Below are 26,120 nucleotides of genomic sequence, written 5' to 3'. Positions count from 1 at the left end.
ATTTGATAGAAAGGTAATGCTTGATTGGTTTTTCTCAAATTGATAGTCCTCAAATTTATTGTTGTTCTGTCGTTTTTTTTCCTTCTGTACAAAAAAAATCAATTTTCATGAAAAGTCATAGTTCTGCATTCAATTTGAACCTACTGGGAGTGAATTATCCAATTGATTCATATATGCTGATCGAGTAATCATATATGTTTTCTGCATTCTAGCTATTTTATTTATAGTTGGGGAATATTGCATATGCCAGTTGTTTCTAGACAAATCACCGGTATCCCACACTCGCTTTCCCCATATGAGACAAATTGAATTCACGGAGAATGTTACGTGGTAACTAACTACTGTCTTTACACCCCGCAAAGAAAGCCAAATGATGCAAAAGTTCAGTTAAACAAATTTAAAGAAATTTAAGAGTAGTTCTGCAAATAGTTAGAGATCTCTAGAGTAAGCACTGCATGCCCGTAATGAAGACGATTCACTTTGTGTGAGAGATATAGTATTACCGTTCCCCAAACCAAAAAAAGTAGTCCTCCTAAAGCATAGAGTAGAACTCCAAGTAGATAAGTACGATGGAGAAACCTATAATACGCCTGCCTTCTTAGATCATCACCATTTTTTTAAGTGTCTTTCATGCTGCACAATGTCAAGCTATTACTTTCAAGCCAACAACTAAACCATTGTTTGTACAGCAAAGATGTATCAAGATTTTGAGCAGTAGCAATATATATAGATAAATATTTGTAGGCTCAGTTTATAAGCTCAATTGTCACTTCAGTTAACACCTGAAGAACATGCTTGATGTCTCTCATATGGAGTTACCTTCTAAATTCAGCTTTCAGCTTATTGTTACTGTTTGCTCCCAGTATTTTCTACGTTGAAGGATTTTATCATTTCTGATTAAAGGTCTATAGCTCAACCATTTTGTACATTTTCTTATTAGAGTACATGTTGTTTTGCAGGAGGTTGCTGATAACAACTGCGTCTACAGAAATGAGATACACCACTCAGCTGGGGAACGCACTCAAATCTTGCAAGATGCAGCTGCAGATCAAGCTGTGCGCTGTGCTTAGTGCAAGCATGGAGAAGCTGTCTTCTTTCAGGTGAAATGCTCATTCTTTGGATGAAGTTGTGTACTTTTACATGTGCCTTTTCAGTTAACTTAGTTCTTGGTTAAATACAAAGAGACTAGATGTTCAAGTATCTGTTAATAAGACACATGACATCTTCTAAGCCTTTCAGTTGAAATTCCAACTCTTGATGCTTCAAGTCTTTACCATGGATTTCCATGCAACTTAGAATATGATATACAATTACTAAGTATTCCACATGAGGACCATTCTAGCTACTTTTGTAATGCATCTGGAAAAGACATTTAATAGATATAACCTTTTAACCATGTATCTTTTAGTAATGCATCTGGAAAGACATTTTACAGGTATAACCTTTAAGCAATCCATGATTTAGTAATGCAACAAAGATTATCTTTGACAAAGTTATGGTTCTTTTTCAATACATCATATCACTTTGCCTGTTTTGTTCAACTGAATGTTAGGGATCAGTGGTTTATGTGGTCACTTGGCATTGAAACATCTTTGAGTAGTTGTAGTTGTCACCACTATAACATAGGAAAGTCACATCTGTTTATCATTCTTCTTCTTTTTGGGTTTGTATCCCAGCCTTTCATGTTCAGAAATATGGTATAAACATCTAAGCGAATAGTCAGATTGTACTTTTAGATAGCTTTTTACTCCACATGATTTCACTCCTTGAAGATGTTTAAAATGTAAGAGGTAATTCTAACGTGCAAGCTCTTATATATGTGCAGGCAACTGCTAGAGGAGAAGAGGGGATGACGTTGTTCTTTGTTTGCTGCAACCCAAACTGTGGTTACAGGTGGAGGGACTAATATGCTCAAGTTTCATCTAACTGTAATGATAAAGAGCACTGATAACTGTGAGTGTGGACATTACAAATAAAGAGCATTAATACAACCCATGTATGTCGATCCATGCTTTTTTTACATTTACGTTTCTATATCAATTTTGCTTACTTTTCAGTATGATATTATGTTAAATATCTTATGTACCACAACGACTACCGTAGAAATTAATAGCATGCCAAACTGTTCGAATCAACTATCTCTATATCTATACTATATCATCATCATCAATATACCACTCCACCTTCGCTAATCTAATCAACCACGCCTACACCAAGCGCGAGCACTAATTCTTCCATAACTGACGTCTTTAGCATTGGAATTACGGTAGACTGACCCGCGGTTGGACGCGGGCACAGTCCCTTGTTAAGAAGTAAAGGACCAAATTTAGGGTGTTCGCCTTCTAGGGGTAATGCGCAAACCATTCAATGGTGTATTTGAACGCATTTTTGTAAAACGTTTGGTAATAGTCGAATTTTGCGCCATTAAGGTGAAAGATGTGATTGTTTTCACGAAACATTATGTTTTCTCGACTATTGTTTGGAACACGGAAATTTTTATATTATTTGAAAGTTATGCATCTATTTCAAGTTTCCAACTAACTAAATAAGTTGAAGCCAATCTATCTTTTCCAGTCAATGCCACGAAAACCAATTCAAAGTGTGTACATAAATTCAGAGATTCATTCCATTATCACAATCTATTCAAACCGTTAATTGCAACTCTCCCAAATTTTGTCACTTCTCTTCCAGTTTTGGAGAAGGCAAGAATAGAAGAATAGAAATGGACTCATTTCCATCTTGAGTTTGTCCAAGTGACCCTTGTAATCCCATGTACGATTGCAAGAATCGTCTTGTACAAAAATTGTGACACCCATGAGTCCAATCTCGAGTGCTTCCTCCACGTAATCACATTACATTATCTACAAGTTATCAAAACTCGGAGCCAACGATGACGTGTTGCAAACTTGGACTTCATGACCAATCCCCAGGCACTAATTCTCACTTTTCCAAAATGAGCCATTTCAATTTAGAAAAATTGTGTGGTGGCAAGTGCCTCTTGACAAAGATTTTGGAGTTTTGGGTGTTGTGAATTAGAGTCTCACAGTCCACATGACATGAGCTATGAACCCTCCACATATCCTGCTTCCACTTTCTTTTTCTCTCTCTGATTTCTCTCTTACACAAACCAAAGGGAGAAAAGATGGTTGCTTTCTGTGAAAAATGAAGAAGAGCAAAACAGGGTTATGCATCTTCCATGGCCTGTCATTGTGCTTATCATCCATTTCCACCATCACCATTGAGGAGTTTCAACCCCAACAACAAGACCAGTCTTCTTCTTGCTTCATCAAAAAGACCCAATTCTGTCTTGCTTGCTGCCGTCAGCCACAATAGAGAGTCTTACAAGACCTTTGTCTCTGAGGTAACATTCTTTTCTCTCTTTTTGTATGATGTAATTTCTGATTATTCTCTATGATTGCAGTGCCAAATTTTTAGTTAAATGGAGCATTAACTATGTAGGACATGCCCTGGAGAAGTTAAAGTTTGTGTCTTGGTCTTCATTACTTGAGAAATGTGATCTGATTTTCTTCTGTGGTAAATTGCTGGATTGCAATTCCTCAAGTTTGTGACATAGTTCTAGATGCTTGTTTGTAAATTTGATACGCATTTGTTGTAAGAGCAGCTGTGCCCAGCCTTCATGTTGTAAAGTACTTCAGTGCTTTTAGTTTATAGTGGTTGCTTGCTAGTTGAAGTGGCTCAAATGCCCCGTTTGTTCCCCTACGATTTGATAAATTAAAGACTGGAGTTCATGAAGTGTCAAATGGATGCTTACATGTTGTTATAATTGGCAGGCTGCTAGGCTTTTGGGTCCAGCAAGATTTGACGCTTCAAAGCTAAAGGTTGAGTTCATGGGAGAAGATATGAACAACTATGTTGGAATCATCCCCAGGACTTACATACTATCTCATTGTGACTTCACAGCTAACTTGACCCTAACAATCTCCAATGTCATCAACCTCGAACAGGTCTTCTTTCTATTTGTTTCCCCACATGGTTTTGAAAACTTGTAACGATTCTTGTTGTGCTAAATTATAAGAACTTCCAATGCAGTTAAAAGGATGGTACAGCAAGGATGATGTTGTTGCAGAGTGGAAAAGGGTGAATGGTGAAATGTGTCTGCATATCCATTGCTATGTAAGCGGTCCCAATCTCTTGCTAGACCTGGCAGCGGAGTTCAGATATCACATATTTTCCAAAGAAATGCCTTTGGTAAGTTTTTCTTCTATGATTGTTAAATTGTAATGTCCTTCTCTATTACAAAAGGAAAACATATTTAGGACTAAAGGAAATATATCAACTCACTAAACTCGCTGCAGTTCCATTTGTAATTGTACACTATGTTGGTTCTAAAGGCCATTCCAGTGACTTAATCAATGATATGACCCCTGCAGGTACTGAAAGCTGTACTACATGGAGACTCGGCACTTTTCAGAGAGCATCCAGAGCTACGTGATTCTTTAGTTCGGGTTTATTTTCATTCTAGTTTGAAGAAGTACAATAGAATTGAATGCTGGGGGCCCCTCAAAGATGCTGTAGAGGTAAAACAAACCTGTTAAATCTAGAACAGGGATGCATATGCATTTGTTGCATCTTATAAAAGGGATTAGCATCTCCATGTTAGTCACTGCAACGTTTTAGTTGGTGAAAGCTAGTTATCAACTTCAGTTACTTCATTTGGCTATCCCAAAACCTATTGTGCAATTATATAAAAGGTGCATCGGCTAATTTTCATGTGAAGATGAGCTTGATTTTTGTTAGCTTATATTTCTGCAGGAAATACCAAGGGATTGCAGTCAAGGAGTAATTGCATCTATCGATCCCCTCCGTCCTCCAGACAAGTGGGCAAGGCCAAAAACCTTATTTCAAGTTCTATTTGCGTTCCTTCTTTGAAGTCCATTGCATATAAAACATAATTCAAAATATCTCTGAGGCTTGACAACTTGAACTGCTAACGCTAGAAGCAAAGAATGAATCGGCTTTCATGAGTAATATTCTTTTAAGTAGAGAAAGGCCAAAATCTCATTTTGTTGTAAACAAGAGTTGTGTGGACATACAACTGGAATATTCGTTTACAATTCTTCTGCAACTTAGGCCAACATGTTCATCGGTTGATCAATGGTTAATGTGGTTTTTGCTTCTTGATTTTTTTTTTTAATTTTTTTTTAATACTTATTAGTGCCGAGGTGGTAGCATTTCAATTTTCAAAGGTTAACCAAATGGAGCCATTCGCATGAGTGCATGACTATGTAGTAACTCTTTCATTAACCACATCAACAACATATAGTTTCTCCTGTCTAAGCATGGAAGGGCCGTAGGCCATCACAAGTTTCCTCTTCCATTTAGGAGAGTCTTTCCCAAGCATACTATGAATCCCTATTGCATCGGTTTTCCAATTCTATATCCACAGACACATTATAAATAGGGGGCAGGGGGCAAAGGCTTTACTCACATCCCAAATCCTCTAACCTTGAAACCAACAATAACCATGTCAACTGAGAACAAGAAGCTGCTAACTCTGAAGAGTAAGGACCTAGAGGTATTCGAGATCGATGAGGCTGTTGCTATTCAGTCTCAGACCATTAAACACATGGTGGAGGATGGCTGCGCTGATAACGCCATCCCCTTGCCCAACGTGGATGGTCCCACCCTTGCCAAGGTCATCGAGTACCTCAAGAAGCACGCTGAGGACAAGAATGGCAAGAAAGATGATGAGGATTCTCTCGAGAAATTCGACAAAGATTTTGTCAACATCAAGCAGGACCTCCTGTTTGATCTGATATTGGCAGCCAACTATCTAAACATCGCGCGGCTGCTGGACTTGACATGCCAGGCTGTGGCGGACATAATCAAGGGAAAGACTCCCGAACAGATTCGCAAGACTTTCAACATCAAGAATGACTTCACTCCTGAGGAAGAAGTTCGAAGGGAGAACCAATGGGCTTTCGAGTAAAGCAACAAAGCTGCTCATCCTACCATATCTACAACATTTGATTTTTCTTTTCTTTTTGCTTTTTCTTTTTCATATATGTTTTTATGTTTGTTTCTCAGAAATTAGTTACCAATATATGTACTGATTTTATTACTAATAAAAAGACTTGGGTATTGAGTATTACATCAATTATATGTATATATGTGATACATAGCTGATAGCCCACAATTGTTTGTGTTGTTTTGCACTAATTTATCTTGTATTTTTGAAGTCCATTGCATATAAAACATAATCTAAAATATCTCTGAGGCTCGACAACTGCAACTGCTAGGGCCAGAAGCAAAGAATGAATGAGTAAACCTCTGTTAAGTAGGCAAAGGCAAAAATCTCATTTTGCTGCAAACAAGGAAAACAAGTTGGTCTTAGTAGCAGAAGAAACATATATCCAGAAACATACATTCAACATTCCTCCACGATCACAAACGACATGTCGCTTTCAAAACAAACGACAATTCTGCGGGCTAGGCGGGAACGGGGTGGGGCTAGGCGGTGATAGGTGGCGTACGCTCAGATGGGTAGGAATTTCATCCTGAATCGAGCTCCGGGATTCTAATTACTGTATTGCTTATTACTTTCAATATGAATCTTGATCAAAAGAATCAAGGGGGTCTTTGATGGGTATAATAATAAATAAATAAAAGTAATTTTTTTATTAGCACTCTGACAAAGAAGTCATGGATCGATCAGATGATATATGGAAACTCCTTCCCGGGGGGGTTAGTAAACCTCTTTTAAGTGATATATGTTGTATATGTAAATCCTAAATGTTAAAAATAGGCAGCATTCGTCCATAAACTTGAAAAAAAAGAAAAAAAAGCTAAGGGTGAATTGATATGCTGAAATCATAAATAAGGACCGATGAGATAGAAAAAAATAGTAAGTAAATAAATAGGGTTCGAATTCCATAGATAATACGGAAGGTATTGTCTATAATGAAAGGCAAATAAAAGACCTGTACAAAATTTTTATTCATCCGCTTGAGATTTTGAAGATAGGTTTTGATTGAACTGGAGGAAGGTGAGGATCACGTCAAGTCATCATGCCCCTTATACCCTGGGCGATGTGTTGATGACATGCTCTGTGTGTGTGTGGGGTCCTTCTATGGTTAGGACATTTTCGTCGAATCCGCGGTACGTTTGTGTTGCTTGCTGCTTTGTTGGTACTGTGCATTTGAATGATCATCATTCGGTTGAGTCGAGATGTTAGTCGATAGGAAGCCGTCTAAACGCAGTGGTTATTGTGGATTCCTATACTCTTAGCATTGTGCAAACTGTTTTTCACGGGAGCTTGTCCATCAACGTATTATTAAAACAATAAAAGGAACTAACTGCCAATATATAGAACACACTAATTGCATGAAGGTGAAACATCACATGTTTTAGAAAGTTCAGGTGAGGCACTCTGGTGACTTTGTTGGTGTTTTTGTTCTCAATTCACAGGTTAGAATGTAAGATAACGAGCAGACAAATTAGTGTAATAGTGTCATAAAACCTCAAGCCTTTTAGCACATTGTTCCTTCCACAAGGCTTACTTCATAGCCTCGAACAAGGACCCCTAAGACATTCTCTTACATGCCTTTCATTCAGTACAAAACGTCCCTCATTTATCAATAGAGACAATAGAAATAATCAGTCGCGATTTCCAAACATCTTCCGGGTTGATGGACCAACAGCAAAGAACGAACTAATTGATGCTTAGAACATACAGCATAGAACAGAGTCCAGAGCTTTTCATTTCTCTATAAAAATATAATAAAAATAAACAATTTACTGACAAGGGTCAAGGGAGGTTTTGAACCTGCGACTGTAACCCTGTGAACTGGAATACCTTAGCTACTGAAGTTCACAAAGGTAATAGGACTCGTGTGACACAATTGCAGGTGATAAAATTTGAGCACTGAGATACCAGATTCTTTCATGGTCAAATGAATGCACGAGCTTCTAGTCTGAATCATCGAAGAATAATCTCGGTTACTTGAGCAAGAGATGGCAGAATATGTTTGGATGTAGAAATAGATGATAGGAAGAAATTGGACCCCAAAATTCAGATCTCATGCATGAGATGATGTGATGAGAATCATGAAGCAACCATGAATGCTTCTGAATTATGGACAGTTGTCCAAATGATTCTTATCCATCCTTGAACACCAAAGAAATAATTCACTTGTGCACAAAAGGTGTTATGATCCAGTGAACCTGTTCATAAAAGAGAAGTCTCAGTATATATGTACGGTGTAGGTTAAAATAGTAGCAAGCCATCGACACTTACAATATTATTCTCAGGATGAGTCCAGTAGAATCCCTGAATCGCAATAACAGCTAGATTGGAAGTTACAACTATAAAAATACTCAAAGAATGTATGCCCATCCACTCCAACACAAATGTTATGCACCGATAACCGTAAACATCTATCTGCAATACATTGCAGGCAGTTATCAATTAGGTTGTTATAATAATCGACAAAATGCATAGTTATAATTTTACCAAATAGCCTTCAGTATTATTATTTTTTTTTTACCAAACAACGATGCAAAGAGAACATTTGCAAACATGAAGGGTAAAATTCAATTGTAAGAAGTAAAGATAATGGTCTCATATGTGTAAGAAATTAATGTCTATTAAGTTACAAGCTAAGTGAGAAACTGAGAACACAGCATGATTGTGTGGCACTGAAATTCCTTTTTTGGTCTAACTTCGATTCTCCATGAATAGACTGTTTCTTAAATAATGGAGTCCAACTGCGAGCTCAATCCTAAAATCAGGTTTGAGGTCAAGTTACTCAACTTATTATGGTAAATAAATCAAAAGGAACGTATCACGTCTCAGACAGGGAAACTGTAAGTGTCGGTATATCACCATAGACAGAAAACATAGTGAAAATAATCAAGACACATGCATAGGTGTCAAATGACAAGACTAAACTCTTAAAAACTGACCAGCAGATATAGAGCACAAAATGTCATTCCCGCAGATGCTGAAGTAATTAGCAGATAACTGATCGTGTACAGAGATTTATTTACAGGAACACCTGAAAATAAGAAAAGTGAAGTGTAGAAAGTTAGAATTAGTGCTCACCAGAGCTACCTCATAACAAATCTACATACTAAGAGATGCAGGTTTTACTAAAACCATTTCAGCTTTGGCTAGATTAATTGATTGATTGAAGTACCCACTGACTTCAAGCCAAGAATAATTAAGTTATATAGAATGCATACCTATGAACGCGAGAAATGATCCGAGGACAAACATTGATACTGAAAACAGAGACCAAATATTCAGTCGCCCTTTGTGGTCCTGAAAACAGTAAGTTACAGCAATTATGCTAAGAGAATTACGAGTTTAGAGCTACAAAGATAGTTCAAAGATCATAAATAAATTGTACTCTCCATATGATGCCACGGATGGAATTCAACAAATTTAAAGATTGTTGTCAATGTTGATGTTCATATATACACAAGATGATTGCTACATAATTTGTGGGTGAATGAGGATATCCATAAAAGCAAAATGGTTATTACCTGTATGTGTGCAAGAATGTGACCGTACTGGAGTCCAATTATGCAAGTCACTGCTGCCGTTAGGGTACTAAGAAAGCAAATAAGAATGTCAGTAGACTGATATTAGCTGGGATGAAATACTACTGCGTACAAAAAGAAATTGATAAAGAAGAGGGCAAGCCTATATCCTAAGATATATGCTCAATTACTGAGCCCGGGAGAAACAATAATGGCATGAAAATCTATACTGAAAGGAAGCTGGAAGAAGATTGTCTGTTTGTTCTTCCGATACTTTCAAAAAGATTGTCATTTTACTTCCAAATTGATTTAGATATACTATCACGAAATATGTATGGAAGCACATTAAGTCCCTATAAATGAATTGGAGATTGACATGGATAAATGAAAGTATATAATCTATACGATCAATAGGTGTTTACGAACTTGGAATAGCGCTCCTGAGCATAAGTTAACAATCATTCGGATAGTTCTCTTGAATAGAAACGCAGCTGATAAAAGAATATGAACTGAAAGTAAAACAGCCTAGGACCACGGTGAAGTAGAGGAGAAAAAAAGTTAGATTGGGCACCTTAATATACCTTCAGGATCAAAAGGTGTATGACACCATGAAGGAGAACTCTCTGGAATGCGACCACCAGTAGACATATTGCACTCCTGCAAATAGTAATCCTGGTAAGGCACCGTCACTCAAATGCTTCTTCATTATGTTTAAAATTTGTTATTAAACCTTTTTCTTTTTTCAATTTGAATTAAGCAGTGTATAATAAGTAATCACCTTCAGGTTCCTGTATACAGGTTTTGAATATAAATGATCAACACCCACTATGTAACGATCAATCATCCCAGCAGAATTACAACCAGGTCCAAGATCTCCTCTCATAGAACATTTCACCTACAACCGAGTAATCAAAATGGGAGGATTGAACAAAAATCATACCACCTGAAGGAAACCTTAATCGATAAAGGTGAACAAGGATCCATGCTCATGAATTTTATTATAAACACCATATACCAAATCAAACTTAAGAACGAAGAATAAAGTATCGAATGATGGATATCTTAGTCTGGAGAAAATATTTTGTACACGCACATGCAGGTTATCCACAGTCCAAACAAAAGTATTTCAACCATGCAAACTGTTCAGAGAAAGCAGAGAAAAACGGATTACAGGAAAAAAGAGACGTTAAAAATTCCAGGATGTAAACATTTGCAAGGACTAAACCAGACAAGACATTGAAAGACAGCAGGGGGATAAGAAACTATTATCATGAAGAATCAAATAATGAAGATTCCATCATGTGAACATGCTGATTTTCACATTCTCGGCATGATAACTAATCACTTCAAAGTTATTCAGTGTAGCAGAAGGCATAAACGTAAACAAAGAAAAGAAGTTCCAAGTATAGTCGCACCACGTAAACATGACTATCATTAGAGGGAGTCAAATATGTAGGTGTTGATGCTTTGAATTCCCAATCTGGAACATACAAACCATACAGCAACCCACTGTATATTGCTGATAACAGAAAGATGGCACACCTAAAACGTAGAGAACCGAAATCACCACCACATAAGAAAAAAAGTCTTTATACTCATATTTACCAGTGTTACAAATCTAAACTTACCAGTGCCAGTAATAGCTCCTGAAAAACCCCACTTCGCTCGAGGTCCGACGTGAAAGCCAAATTTCGCATAAAGCTGCAACCATATATCCAATGGCTATCCTCTGGGTAGAAACCAAAATGGTAAAGAAAAGATAAGCACTATATGTGATACAAATTAGCACATAGCAAATAAAGGTATTACAATACAGTTCTAATTAAGCAAGTGAGCTTCCTAGCGGGTGGCTAAGGTAGCCTCCATTATAAGCACATATAGTGATTCAAATTACCACATAGCGAACATTACAATACAGTAGAACCAGATGTATTGTAGATTCTATCTAATTAAGCAAGTGAGCTTCCTAGCTGGCGGCTAATGTGGCCTCTATTATAACACTTACAAGAAATTGAAACCATACAATCAAAGGGTATGCACCTGCAAAATTCCAAACCACCGTATTCTTTCAATGTCAACTCCAAAAGTCAAGGAAGCTACTCCATGAAAATAACCACCTGGAATGGCATGGACAATACAAAGTTGGTATTTTCAGTACTACTTCTATCACATAATCAACCAAAGAATCACAACAGTGACTAAGCTTTCAATTTTAAAGAGAAGTCCAAACCTTTACGTGAACATGAATACAAAAATAGTTTCTAGAGACTCTAAAGTTATGTCACTGCCTACATTATGCCTCACTTCCATTTCTATCCATGTATTATTACAACAAGTCCAATCTCGGTTCTTTAGGCATCCAACAATGTACTATTTCATTCATTTGTACATGCATTGCATATGAAATGTGCTCACATGGAACACACAGACCACATTACCTTGAAGAAGAACGCCCAACAGAAAGAGCTTAACCGCACGAAACACGGCCTTCCATGTAGCCTCCACTCTGTTACTCACTCTCTGCAATTGCCAATCAAAACCGAGTTTTCAAATTTCATAACCGAGTTAGTAACACAAATCCAAGCAAATAATGAGCATTCTTGTCAAATTACAGTACTAAACTAGACTCGAAAGCCGAAAACAACAACCAGTCAAATTTCCATCCATGAGTACCTTGTAGACCAAAGCGAGAGAAACTCCGGCAATGAAGAGAAAAAACGGCATCACAAAGTCAGCCAAATGGAGACCGGTCCACGGCGAGTGTGCGATCGCCGGAACAATCGAGCCGCCGTAATCAACCACCATCATCAGCTGGAAATTCAAGCAATGCATCATAAATTAGCATCAAAAACTTCGAATTGAAATAGCAGCTCGATTATTCAATTCAAATAAAAAGACTTCAAATTCACTTCAACTATAAAGTCAACCGGTTTGACTTAGAAGCTGCGGATTAGAAATGGAGGTAAGAGAAAGAGAGAGAGGCTCACGAAGACGCAGAGGCCGCGGAAGACATCGAGGGAGGCGACACGTGGAGGCTTGGGAGTGGCGGCGAGGGGTGAACGGTCTTCTTCTCCGTTTGGAATGAGGACATAATCGGCCATTTGATCGCGGCCGATAAGTCGGAGTGAAGTGGACAACCGAGTACGAAAGAATCGGCTATTTTGTTGTTGCGGAGAAGAAGGAGAAGATGACACGTCAACAAGAGTGGCGACGTAGCTCACTTTTATCTGACCATACGGTGTCGTTTTTCGGGATTTGACGCCACGAATGTTTGTTGGATTTGACGCCAGGAATGTTTGTTGGAGTCAACTCCCCGCAAGTAGGTAAGCAGTTGACATTATTTGGACTCGATGGATGATCTTCTTCTTCTCTACCAAAGAGTTTGTTGAATGATAGTATGATCATTCAGTTAGGTTAGAAAGAGGTGTCTACCATCGGTGAAGCCAATGGTGTCACTAAGAGATTAGCAACCCTAGTTAACTAAATGACAACTTTTACTATCATGACGATATGATTTAATTTCGGACATTTTAAAAACAAAAGAAACATCAATCATCGGAATAAATGACTATAATTCCACTATAATTATCGATTGTCTTGAATTGTTATCACACCGACACCATTGAGGCATTGACTACATTTTCACTAAAGCTACGATGGAAATATATATGTTCCTTATTTTTGTGATCATGCAATCCTGCAACAGCTCGATGCTCGATCATGTACTCCTCTAATAAGTCGAGGAACTTCCTACAAAGAAAAGGTGCCAATTTGGAAATAACAGACTAGTAGCGGGACAGTATTGGAATATTAATATGCAAATATTTGCTCGATCGATTAGCTTTGTGGTTTATTCCCTTTTCCTTCCAGATATTATTCTTTTTGCGATTTTATTTGGTGAAAAGCTACACAAATTATATATGATTTGAGTAGTTAAATGCAGAACAAAGCAAAGTGCACTGTGAAGCAAAAAGGCATGTACAGATATTCACAATAGTAATGAAATCTTTTTGAGAGATATCTCTCTTTTAACCGATACCAACTATATATATTCCATTCCTTAATGGAGATAGCTCTGGAATCACGCTAACATATTAACAAATAGTGCGTTCTAAGCAACATTATTTCCAAACCAAATCAAGCATCGGTCTAGCTTCTCATATATATATGATCCTTATATAATCATCAGTACGTATATATTAACAAGAAGATCGATCTTGTGGCAATGGGACTGCTTGAGGTTGCTGCTTCCTTGGACCCTAAGCTTGTTCATCTTGTGCTTGGATTGTTCTTTGGTTTTGTTCTGTCAATCACTTCTCCTATCGTTTTCTTGCTGAGTTCTTATTATTCGGATGCACGAAGAAGACGCAGAGGAAATCGACAAGCATATGATCAGCTTGAGGACATTCATACCATACTGGACGAAGAATTAGAGAATTTATCATCAGGGAAAGATCATCATGTTGGAGACACCAAGTACTTTGAAGAGTTGTTACTCAAAGTCAAAGATCGATGTGACCATGGACTGCTTATGCTGGAAGCCAAACAAGGAAGGTACAGAGCCTTGGTGGATGAGTTTGAGAAAAAGTTGAAGATGGAGAAGGAACAAGTTGAGCAGAGGTTGAAGATGGAGAAGCAGAAGCACAGAGAACAGATGCACAAGTTGGAGGAAGAGATACGCGTACTCAAAGACAAATATGAGGCTATGCGTTGGACATGATCGATCTTTAAGTGTTTGTTAGCTATGGGAGGATTGAAAAGCGTGACGCTTTGCTACTCTAGTTTCAATTTGTCTAGCCAATACTCGTATTTTGGGAACCTCGGACTTTACTCCAAACCGCTAGCTAGGATCTTTTATCGCAGCGGATCTATAGGCCAATGCCAATCTCTCATGGTAAGTTCTCTTTCATCTGTCTTTGCTAGGTGCACATCTCTGTATACTACTACAAGATAAATGTAGTGAAATTGTATCAAGGAGAAGGAAGGAACCAAGTGTTTACAGTAAACAAATGATTCTCAATGGTGTGGTACATTTACAACTTGTCTTTCCAATCGGAGTGAAACTGTGTTTCGTTTTTTGTTTGACAACCCTTACGTGTTTCGTTTAACTTGTAACACAACCCTTATGCGCTATTTTGGTAAGACGGTAAAATATCTCTAGTAATTTTTACTAGTTGTACTCTGATACAATCTTTACCTTATAACTAACCGGCGGTAAACTAGGTAACAGTAGTCATATCTGATACCGTAATACGTAGGTCGTCCCCTATAAGCATATCTTAAAACCGTAGATCGATTGGCTATAGCTGCAAATTAAGCAAGGCAACAATGACAGACTACGTCGAGATTGAAAATGAGGACAGGAAGACCAAGACATCCAGCCGCGACTTCAAATTCGTCTACTTAGATATTCTCGTCAGCGTATGTGAGAGGATCTCAACATTGATTCTGATACTCATCTGTCCGGAATTTCTAGCTAATGGTATGTTGATCGTGATCGGAACAGTGCTAAGATTGCACTACCTTGTGTTATATCGTTTGGGTTTTCCATGCCTGTAAGTAGTATATATTTCTCTGATTAATCTCTCTCTCTGTATCAATTATACATGTAGTTGAACCCTATGAACTAATTCTGATCGATCGTTGCAGGCAATGCTAGACTACTATATTGCATTCTTCATTGATAGGCTGGTTACTGTACTCCAGATGTTTTTCGGATGGCCTAGTTTTTGGTATATAGTAATCATGGCTGGTTTGTGCATAATTTCAACCATAGGCACTGCTTGCAACACATACTCCATGTATTGTATAACTCAGAAAGAGAGAGCTGAAATTGAGAAGAAGAGGTTACTCGCTATAGAAGCAATCAGAGGAGGAGCGGCCAATTCTGCGGGAGCTTTACGATTTTGTAGTCTACCACTCTGATCACTACAGAAATTATTTGCAGTACTACGTTGAAGAAACATCATGTCGTCTTTCTTATACAAGGATTCGAGAAGAGCTAAAACTCCTAGGTGAACAACTTGTATAATGCCGGGGGACTTTTGCATCCATGGAAGGAACGAACGACATGGCTGTCTATGTCGTACTTATGTACAAATAGATTCTTTTTGTTATTCATGCAACATGATTTGATCCTTTTCCTTTTTCTGAGAGGAAGAACATGCAAAAAAACCAAAAATAATAGAGTAATGTTAGTAACATCTAGTTTTTCTGTTTATATTTTTCTTAATTACGTAATTTTTTTTTCTCTTTTAACATGAATTTACTTTATTTTTTGTTTAATCCTTTTTCTTTTTTTTTTAGAGTTTTCTTCATCATCTTCATCTTCTCCTCCTCCACGATCTGTCCTCTCTAAGACTCGACCATACCAAGTCTCTAAGTCTCCGTCCTCCGTCCTCTCTCTAGTCACCTCCTCCGTCCAATTAATTGTTCATTCACTGCCTCATTATAATTTATATCTTTAGAGCATTGTTGCAACTCTTGCCAATTGATCCCCTAGCCTTCACCACATCAAAAAGCTGGAGAACTATATGATCCTTTCGTGAGTATTGTAATTTCTTGATTTGATTTGATGTCTTGCTCCAACGAAAATCATCATGAGCAATTGTTTTCGAAAAAAAAAACCCATAGCTCTTACCACTTCTTCAATATTAAACAAACATATTTTACACCATCTTCAAAGATCTCTTCTTCGATCTCCCTATCATATTTCTGAATAACCTTATCTATGGTTTTCTAAATTTCATACACAAGAAAAACCGAACTAACGTTGAATATCGTCATCGATGCTCGCGAGGAAAAAAAATTTGAGTGAGAGGGTGTTTGAACAATTAAACATGGAGTGAGGATGTTGAGAGAAGGGATGAGATTGAGAAGGAGATGAGAACAACGTCTATGAAGGACTTTGTACAGAGATAAGAAAGAAACAGTTTTTTTTTTGTTGTTGGAAGAAAGAAAAGAGTTTAGAAGATAAAACTTTAAAATAAAAAAATAGAAATATAAAATAAAACATATATAATGCTTTAATATTGTGGCTATGTCACGTCATGCTGCCACCTAAGGTGGGCTCTAAGTGGTTCACTAAAAAGTGGTTCACCTAGCATTACTCAAAATAATAACCCGTGTTTGTTTTGGATTTTGGCATCTTCATTAAGACGGCAAAAGTAACTATCTATTTTACTTTATTCATTGTAAACCCTATCGGAGTAAACTGGCTATGAATATTTCTCAACAAGACGTACTGGGCAGTCTTTATAGATGAAATATAGGTTTTTCGGAGTTTGGAGTTTGAGCATCATCAACGATATCCAAAACCTACTTGCACTAACCTTAGCAGCATAACTTAATTACCATGTATGTTGATAAGATACGGAGGTTTTGCATTTCGTTTTTGATTTAACAGTTGAGAAAGAAATAAAGCATGCACACAACCAACACTAAGCTCGTTGACAACAACAACAAAACAAGATCGAGCTCATAGAAATTACCAGATGACAAAACCATTCGCACAAACAATAAGCTATGTGTGCATCAGACAAACAGCGCCTTGAAAGGAAAATCTCTCTGCAAAACACCAGAACGCTCATCATCGATACAAGGGATACCTCCAATCCTTGAAGTGTCACAATTAATCCAAGCAACTAATTATATGTTTTCAACTTAACAGACTTACAATAGAGCATTTTGCAGATGTTTAACTCATCCAACATAGTATATGTACTATATACCACATATACATTCCTTTGTATAGAACATAAACCTAGAATGTACAATAAATAATTTTACTCAACATGCGTACATATATCCACCGATGAGAAGGAGACAAGAGGAGCTGATAAGATTATAAGACAAATTTTAAGGATCTAATAATAAGCTAAACATGCAGTTAACCCAAAGTAGAAGCTGATACAATATTACTCTTATTCATGAACTTCTCTAGTTGATATAATACTTGTTGTGTCTTGATAAAGAAGTATAGCTGTATAGATGATATAACATTATTCTTAAAGAATATAGTACTACTCTTACCAATATGATATTCAGTCACAAATTGTGGTAGTAGTTACACTAACCATAAGTATTTGATAGTTCTAAAGAGCTTTGCAGCCTACTACCATTACCCTCATTCACCCTATCACCTAGAAAAAGTGCAGTATCTAGAGATGTTACCGGCCTACTAACTATTGTCGCCTTAATTGATAACTGGAAAACAAAATTACATCACATGTGACACGAGAAGGAGAAGGGAGCAGAGCAAACAACTATGGCTTGTTTGGACGACCTGACTATTATAGATTAACTAATTTTCAGGATGGTCCTGGTAGAACGACATCCTGACCAGTGATCGTGGTCAAGGGACGAGACAGGAGAATGAAGAAAAAATAAATGAATTCATACTCAGTGTTGTTTTTATCTCGTTCTAGTTAGTATATTGTTCTCTCCTTATGTTCCTCCAGCTTATTTGTGAACAACTACATGTACAGTCCCTGATAGGATTGTTTTACTCCTTCTCTCTTCAGCTTCATCATGAACATCTTCCCTAGCCAAGCATACCACCACCACACTCATTGAATCTCTTATGCTCTTCTTTCCTATTTCAAGATTCAATCCATCACATGCAATTTTCAAAGCGCACCCAACTATCTCGAACACCACAACTTCATCCCACTTTTCAGCAAATACCTACAACATTTCACCACACCCGATCTCATCTCTCTTTTATCACTCTCTGAATGTCTATGTATCAACTAAAACAGTTCAACCAGAACAAAGTTTGGTGCAGTTCCAATAATTATCCTTTCGTCTCAATGGCAAGATCTCTCTGAAAATTTTTCCCGATTGTCTTGCATGTTCCCATTGGGAATGATTATGATTGAGGATAGAATGAACATGAGTGCATTGTTAATCATCTTAACAAAGAAAAACTCTACAAAGAGAAGAGGAAGAAGAAACCGGGGAAAGGGAGAAACACAATATTTGTGCATACACCAGATTTAGTCATAATCAATATGAGAAACAAGAATCATTAAATCAAGAAACACAAATAGTTCTTGACAAGAGAATATCACAAAACAAAGACAATCAAAGCTAGCAAAACGAACACAGAGAGTACAAGACTTCATTTCTTTAAAAGGTGAATTCAATTTGGCGTAGTCCATAAGGTGGAAGGAGTTGTCCTCCCACTATCACTAGACTCAAAATTCACAAAAGGTATACATAACTTATGTTTGTCCTAGCTAGTTTGTTCTACCAAACAAGTCCTCAATCCCCAAATTAAACTTCATAATCTAGTTGGGCTATCAGATTTTTACACTATCTAACATTAGTAATTCCTAGCCCTGTAGGAGTTAAGCTCCTAACTTTTCTTAGTTTCTCCAACACACTTATTACAGATTGCCTCAGACAAGTTAGAAACTTACTATTTGTCTTCATTCAAGATAATGAATGGTTAACATACTAGATAGTAGTTGGTGGACACAAGTTTTATGTAAATGCAATGTGAATTTCAACTTGTGACACACAACACTCTAATTTCAGAGTACCAATTGAGTAAACAAATGATTAAGTGGAACAACAGGGTTCTTTCATTGGAGTACATGGAGCAATACAAATTACATGCATGTGAACAGTTTTCCAAGCATACCATACGGGCTATGTGACTCCAATGATGAGAGATATACACATCGAAAAACATATTTATAGAATTAGGAATCGACTTTTCGAATAGAAATGAGATGTATCTGTGCGTGCAACGTCTGACTTGCCTTTTTCCAAGATTGCAACTTTGATTTGATTTGTTGTATGATTGTGTCTATATGACACATGCATGATCAAGGTATGCATGTAACGTAACAAAAGAATGTTATAAGGTATGCCTGAATATAAGCATTACTCAATTTCGGCTAATATACCATTACTCAATAGTCAATACTCAAAACTAATACTAATCAGTATAATTCAACTTTTGAAGATTGAACATGGTGACCAATTGTTAAGAAAAGTTACCATAAACTAAGCATGATTGCTTCATGGCAAGATGATGACCACTATTTCTAAACACCAAGTTCCCAAATCCATGCCCTTATTGAAGTTGTAGAGGTCTTTAGGATGTTTTGAAGGCTACTAAATGTATTTGCAGTACACCAAATCCAAATCCTTTTCAATAAGCAACATTCATTTAACTCATTCCCTGAAAAACATTCATATTGGTCAAAAAAATTTATGACAAGAACCAAAATGATTAACAAGACAAGTGAAATGTATGTTTATACTAAGATCCCATCCAGCTGTAAAGTACTTGTTTTTCACAGTGTAGCAAATGATAGATCAGGCACTGATGATGTTTCAAGTTCCAGTTGCAGAGCCATCTCTCTGTAATGTTCGTCCTAGAAAGCATTTAATCCAAAGATAATCATAGCCATGAATTCAAACAATATCATGAAATGAGGTCAACTGGATCTATTTTCAAAGTCCAAATTTTAATGAAGAAACATACAGAAGAGATTAAATTTTTACTATATTATAAGAAAAAAAGTTTAATTCATCCCATCTCTTTTACACCCCAGTTCTTCAAACTTGTTACAACAATCGTCTTCAAACTCCACTAATAACTCTATTTACAGACTTGGAATTTATTTATGCACCATAAATCTTAGACAACATACCTTCCCGCAAAAAAAAAAACACTTAGAATAACCGGAGTTGTTACTTGTTAAATTATGTCTGATAAAGTAGGATATGTCTACCCATTTATACTTTTATAGTCTTTACAAAAACAATAATTAACTATTCATGTGCCCCAGATTGTATTTTTTACATTTTAACATTTTGCCAGTTGTTTTCAGAGTTTGCAAAGTGTCTGCTACAAAAATTCAGAAACAAAACAGATGACTGAGCAGACATAAGATTTGTACATTGGCTTAAAACTGATGAGCTTTCCCCAAGAAAAATGAGTATAACTTTAAAAAATATGGCCTTAATCAACTTAGAAACATTCAATCCTAATAGAACAGAATACCAATATGTTTCTTCTATTATCATAACAAATTGGTAAACTTTGATATAGAACATCAAAGATAGAAAAACAATCAATAACTCAATATGTACAATTATGTTGAAGCACCAAAAGCATAATAAAGACTAGTGGTTTCAGATCATTAATTTATAGAAATGGCAAATGTAAGATACCAAATTAAAGAGAAGCATAGCCCCAGCTGTACAAAACCCAGAAAAACAAAGTAATTACAACACTTGATGAAACCTGAATCTAGAAATGCTAATAGCAAAACATAAATACAGTTTGACTATACTAACCTGCTTTTACAACGAAAACAAAGCAGAGGCTAAAATTTCTCAATTTCCAGGGGCCCTCAAACTCAAACGTGTTAAGCATAGAGCTTTTGGGCTAGCAGTGAAGGTATTGACGGAGGAGGATGAGAAGCCATGGTGGGCAAAGAGCGAGAGATTGCGAGGCGGCGAGGGGTTTTGAGAGAGAGAGAGAGAGAGAGAGAGAGAAGTGGCGTCGCTTTCCATATACATGGAAATATCAATATAAAACAAAATATAATAAAATTAATGCAATGCATGATGAACAGTGAAAATTATCAAAAATCCTTCAAATCCAAAATTTCCATAACCTAGAAAACAGAGTTATATATAACAAAATTTCCGTAACAAAATTCTTCACACAACCCAGAATGTCATATGTGAGCTAGCACAGAGTCTACTACAAATTATTTGCTCCATAAGGTGGTGAGAGTTGAAACAAGCTATAAACAACAACTACTCTAGAGGCAAAATCTCAGGCGCTTCCATTGCAGAAACATGAGTGGTTGAACACGAGGCCCAAGTAAATGATGAGGTAGATGCTTAGGGTACCACAGAACAAGAAACAAACTTTCACCTTGAAGCGCCTCTCAAGTGGAGCAGACTCAACCAAGCGAAGAGCGTTTCCCGGCACCTCCAGAGCTCCGGCAAGCAGCATGGACACCAATAGAAAAGTGATGTAACCATTCAAAAACAAATATTGCATAGCAAAGATAACCATGAGAGAGAGCATGACTGCCATAGCATTCAGCTGAGTGAAGATGCATTGTGGGTTAGTTGGCACATGTTCCCTCTCGGGTCGACCTAGAACCAGATTGTTCTCCAAGAGCGCATCCAGCATCGCCTCTCTCTCTCCGGCCATTGCATTCAGCTGCATTGTATGAGAGTCCACTCAGTCTCTCCTCACCTCACTCACACACTACATCTGCTGTGCTAACTTGGCCGTCGTTTTGTAAACTCTTTTTCTTTTCTTTTTTCTCATTAAATTTGACTCATGGCTGAATTCTTTCTCTTCTTCTGCTCTAGAAGCTTCGACTCTGAACTGGGCCGGGTCATACCGAATTATATAAATGTGTAATATAATAGGTAGATGATGTATTTGTAAGCTGAAGTTTGGTTAGTAACTAATATGTAGTTTTAAAAAAATGCATCCGCTTCGTACATGTTATTTGTAAGAAGTTTTCGTCACTAAGGATTAAGGCTTCTACTTAACCCTAGGTTTGTGAGGTGGCAACAACGACAGGATCCCTTGGTCCCCGATTTGTGCATCGATAAAAAGAGGCGTCAGGGAGTGGCATGTCTGCAACTTCGTCATTGTCGATTTGCTGGCATAGCTCTCTTCAATCGATTTGTTGTCATATAGGTTGTTTTGCATAGCTCTCTTCTATCATTGTCCTTACGAGTGTGTTATGTTTATATTATATTCATACAATTCAGTGATCAATAAAATGACTTATCGTCCTTATTCAAAAAAAAAAGAACTAATATGTTGTTTGTTATTGTATAAATGGGACTACAATAGTGTGACAGTCTCAGTTCGAATTATTATGCGACAAACTATTATTACATCAAAACAATATCAGATTTTACATTGTTACCCTTTATAAACATGGGGATAAATATGATCATCATTACTGTATGATGCAATTTTATGAAGAGAGTAAAGAAGAAGGCCAGACGAGTTGTAATTTGGTTCCTTCTTCTTATTTTCTTTTTTCTTTTTTTCTTTTTTTCTATTGGATAGAAGCTTCATATTTTATTTACTAATAAATTGAAGTTTACGTACCAAACAGGTCAAGAAAGCGTAAATTAATGTAGAAACTTTTAAAGGAAAAAAAACTAGTATATAATCCCCTATTTCTCTTAAACCCTAACCATTGTCTCTCTTGACTTCATATGTACACGACAATGGTAGAACAGAAGGGAATGGCCCCCAAATTAAGAGGGATGCTAAACAAAGCAGATGATCTCCTCCTAAAGGTTAAGATCCTTGTAATTCTTCTTCTGGTAATAGTACCCAATTCCTCAAGGGAATCCGCCATCATCGATTTCACTCGGTCAAGTTTTTTATGCTATGGCATATCCAGTTATCGTCGACTTATTGGTACAACATCAGCTGTAAGTACCTGAATTTAATTCTAGGGTTCAGCCTTACAATCATATTCTTGATAATATATATTGGAATGTCACTTATTTATGCCTTACTTATTGAATTTAATTATATGCAGCTGCCGCCACATTATATCTGGATATTTTAGTTGGAGCGAACTGTGACCTTTTACCTCCTAACACTCTATCACAGACCTACAAAATCTTGGGGCATAGCTTTCGGCTTCTACTTGATGTCCACCATATGCAGTTCTTCAATTGTTTACTTCTTGCCTACAAGAAAGTGGCAAGGACTTCCCAAGTATCCTAGCCCGAGAGTGAGTACTGCTGCTAATCACTAGTCGATATCTGGTCTTTACAACATGTATACTTCATTTACATAGATATATATATACATGCATGCATCTGAGCATCTAGATTACAACACGAAGTTACTTTTTTCTATTTTGTTTATGCTTTATCCATACGAATTGGTATGTTTGTTAATATCATTGCGCATAAGCTAATATATTTGTGTGTGTGTGTGTAGTAGTTAAAATTGCATATATTTGTTTCATTTTGGTTCTATTTGGTTCTATTAATGGCTGATCAAGTAAAGAGGTTTTGGAGTATAATCTCACTTTCGGGTTTTAATAACTGCTACAGAAGAAGACTTCACCTTGACATACCCATTGCACAGAGAGAGTTCACCTCTCTCTTCATCCCTTACCAGCTGCTTCAATCTAATAATTTATTCGGTCTCTTATAGATTTATTGAGGCTGTTTCACTGATCCTTTTCCCCTAAAACTATTGATTCTTCTACATGCAGCATTTTTGAGGCCGTTTTACTGATTTTTTGCCCCTAATAAGCTGCATAGTACTTTTGATGACAGTTGGGTACCCTTTCCCCACCAAATTCATCACTAGTTGGGAGCCCAGAATAGCAACAATGATTTCCATGTGTTATATGACAATTAAGCAGACCTCCATTAGTCTTGATTAAATCAAGATACGATTTTATAGTTATAATTTTCTGTTGCCTAACAGCATGTTGTATCATTTACTTGTGCAGAAAACTAACAATCGAGAGGTTTTGGTTCAAAAGGTCGACATATTACAGCGACTGATGTTCTGGCTGGAGCGGCTTGTGGTCGTGGTGTGCATCTTTTTGATATCCAGATTTGCTCGTTTCTCTACCGTGTTCTTCTGTTTTTCTGATTTCATCTACTTGATCTGCTTCGCTCTGAGGTTAGAGGTTGATCCTTTGCCAGCGGTAAGTAACTAAGTACTAAACTACCAATACTAAATACTCGATCTCCATTAATGCATGTATGCTCACTCTAGATCTCCATTATATTAGTGCATGTATGCTCACTCTAGATATCCATCAGTGCATATATGTCTCCCTCACTCATGTATACTTACACTACAATTACCAGTTGATGTGCATTTGGAAATGTAGACCTTGTAAGACATCCTAGGAGAGGTTATGTATAAATCGATTTGTGAATATGATTCAATAATGAATCAAATTTGGCTTTTCTTGCTAGTGAGTTGGGGAACATACGCATCTTGTTGATAAAAATTAAAAAGTACGTGCAGCTTAAGATGTTATTGCCAGACTGTGAATTAGGACTAAGGTTGATGCTTGAACGTACGAGTCATCAGGTTTATGTCTAGTTTGTCTACATGCTCCACTCTTTGTCAGAAAAACATAACCTGATCGATGTATATAAATGTCTGCTGATACATACATACATTGTACATATGTGATATCTAAACAGATATATAGGCCTATATACATATATATAACATGGGCTCTTTGGTTGATACTCTTGAATTAACTTGATTAAACTTGGTTACGCAGAAGCCTGACTGTCTCTTCTGGATTGAGCGACTTGCAATAATGATATTGGACCTCCATTGTACTGATCAAACTCCATACAGTTTGGTCATAGCCAGGGGTCTCTTTTTTCTTACCAACAGTTGTTACAGTGTTCACTCCTTTATACCAAGATTTATGGATAAGGGCCTCATTTCTAGAGCTTACATGATGCACGCACTGCATCATTACACTCCTAAACTCAGAGTGAGTTTTAACTGTGTTCACTTTTTCCAATCAAGAATCAATGTTTGTGTTTTCATTTTTAATATTTTGCAGGAAGCTGTAAAGGGCATAGAAGCAGAGAAAAAGGAAGCCAAGACGGAGGATGAACCACAAAAGGAGAAATTTGAAGCTCACCAAGGAGAAAAGAGCGATTGGGAAAAGGAATTGGTGGCTAAATATGGGTTTATGGATCATATATCAGAGTTCACATATACCAAAATTGACGATGAGTCGCCTATACAAATGTCTGAAACCCATCACCAAGATGTAAGGAACATAAGGGAAGAGGTATTGGTGCCTGAATACGGGTATATGGAGCATATATCAGAAGTGACATGTGCCAGACATCAGGTATCATATTCCAACATTCAGATTAAGAAACATGTATGCTATCATTATTTACACATATACAGTTAAAGATAGTAAGATGAATGCTATATGATCATAATTAGTACACTGGTATCTTAACTCAACTTGAACTGATTCTTCAAAAACCAACTTTTTGCCGGACACTACCAAGCCAAAGGAAGAAAGATACAATTGGGAAGATAAATTGGTGGGTAAACATGGGATGATGGAGCATGGATTAGAATTCACCTTCACCAGACCTAAGGTATTTAGCACTTCCAACATTCAGGCTAGAAAGTCTCTAATTTGTTTAGAGGTCCATATATTTCTGTAGTTTTTAATCTATGTGCGTAGTTCCTTGAAGCAAAGTAAAATTAAATATATGCTATATGATCATAAGTAATACTGTAATAGTCCATCCAGTATCTTATTACCAGCTAATATTTTGCAGGAGACTAATAAGCAATCTGAAATTGAAGAAGAAGCACCAGATGAAGAGAATTACAAATCACCGAGAGAAGAGGATTTGGAAGTTGTGGAAGCACCGAAAGAAGAAGACAGAAAATTTTTCGATGAGGGTTCAGGATGGCAATGGTTTGATGATATGTCGTCAGAAGGACTTGATCCTTATGGTTATTTTGATAGATATGGAAAAGTTGATGATAACTGCGGAAACCCATTGGTGATGGCTGATAATGATCTGATGGAATATTTTATGAAGAGCACAACAGCTGAAAATGAAAG

The 26,120-nt window shown here is 36.9% G+C and overlaps 3 protein-coding genes and 1 pseudogene across 3 annotated transcripts; 3 read left to right on the top strand and 1 right to left on the bottom strand.

Annotated features, from left to right (window-relative positions):
- Nucleotides 1-791: 791 nt before the first annotated feature.
- On the top strand, nt 792-1,906 carry LOC101310289 (annotated as a pseudogene).
- Nucleotides 1,907-3,044: 1,138 nt separating this feature from the next.
- LOC101291680 lies at nt 3,045-5,014 on the top strand. The gene is made up of 5 exons (XM_004289830.1): nt 3,045-3,361; nt 3,792-3,965; nt 4,051-4,209; nt 4,392-4,538; nt 4,774-5,014. Exons 1-5 carry the CDS (start codon nt 3,197-3,199, stop codon nt 4,888-4,890), a joined length of 762 nt encoding a protein of 253 aa, XP_004289878.1. The 5' UTR covers nt 3,045-3,196; the 3' UTR covers nt 4,891-5,014.
- Nucleotides 5,015-5,485: 471 nt separating this feature from the next.
- LOC101291388 (SKP1-like protein 4-like) lies at nt 5,486-5,950 on the top strand. The gene has a single exon (XM_004289829.1). The coding sequence runs from the start codon at nt 5,486-5,488 to the stop codon at nt 5,948-5,950; it is 465 nt and encodes a 154-aa protein (XP_004289877.1).
- Nucleotides 5,951-7,740: 1,790 nt separating this feature from the next.
- Nucleotides 7,741-12,605, bottom strand: LOC101309997 (heparan-alpha-glucosaminide N-acetyltransferase-like). The gene is made up of 13 exons (XM_004292127.1): nt 12,492-12,605; nt 12,178-12,315; nt 11,943-12,024; nt 11,545-11,621; nt 11,133-11,233; nt 10,920-11,046; nt 10,283-10,399; nt 10,076-10,161; nt 9,508-9,574; nt 9,205-9,283; nt 8,926-9,017; nt 8,258-8,401; nt 7,741-8,184 (listed from the first exon to the last, which is right to left on the bottom strand). Exons 1-13 carry the CDS (start codon nt 12,603-12,605, stop codon nt 8,149-8,151), a joined length of 1,260 nt encoding a protein of 419 aa, XP_004292175.1. The 3' UTR covers nt 7,741-8,148.
- Between the last annotated feature and the right edge of the window lie 13,515 nt (nt 12,606-26,120).

The sequence above is a fragment of the Fragaria vesca genome, linkage group LG2 (assembly GCF_000184155.1).
Source record: "Fragaria vesca subsp. vesca linkage group LG2, FraVesHawaii_1.0, whole genome shotgun sequence".
Taxonomy (NCBI): Eukaryota; Viridiplantae; Streptophyta; class Magnoliopsida; order Rosales; family Rosaceae; genus Fragaria; species Fragaria vesca.
The sequence above is the reverse complement of the archived record's forward strand: the minus strand, read 5'-3'. Positions and strand labels throughout refer to the sequence as shown.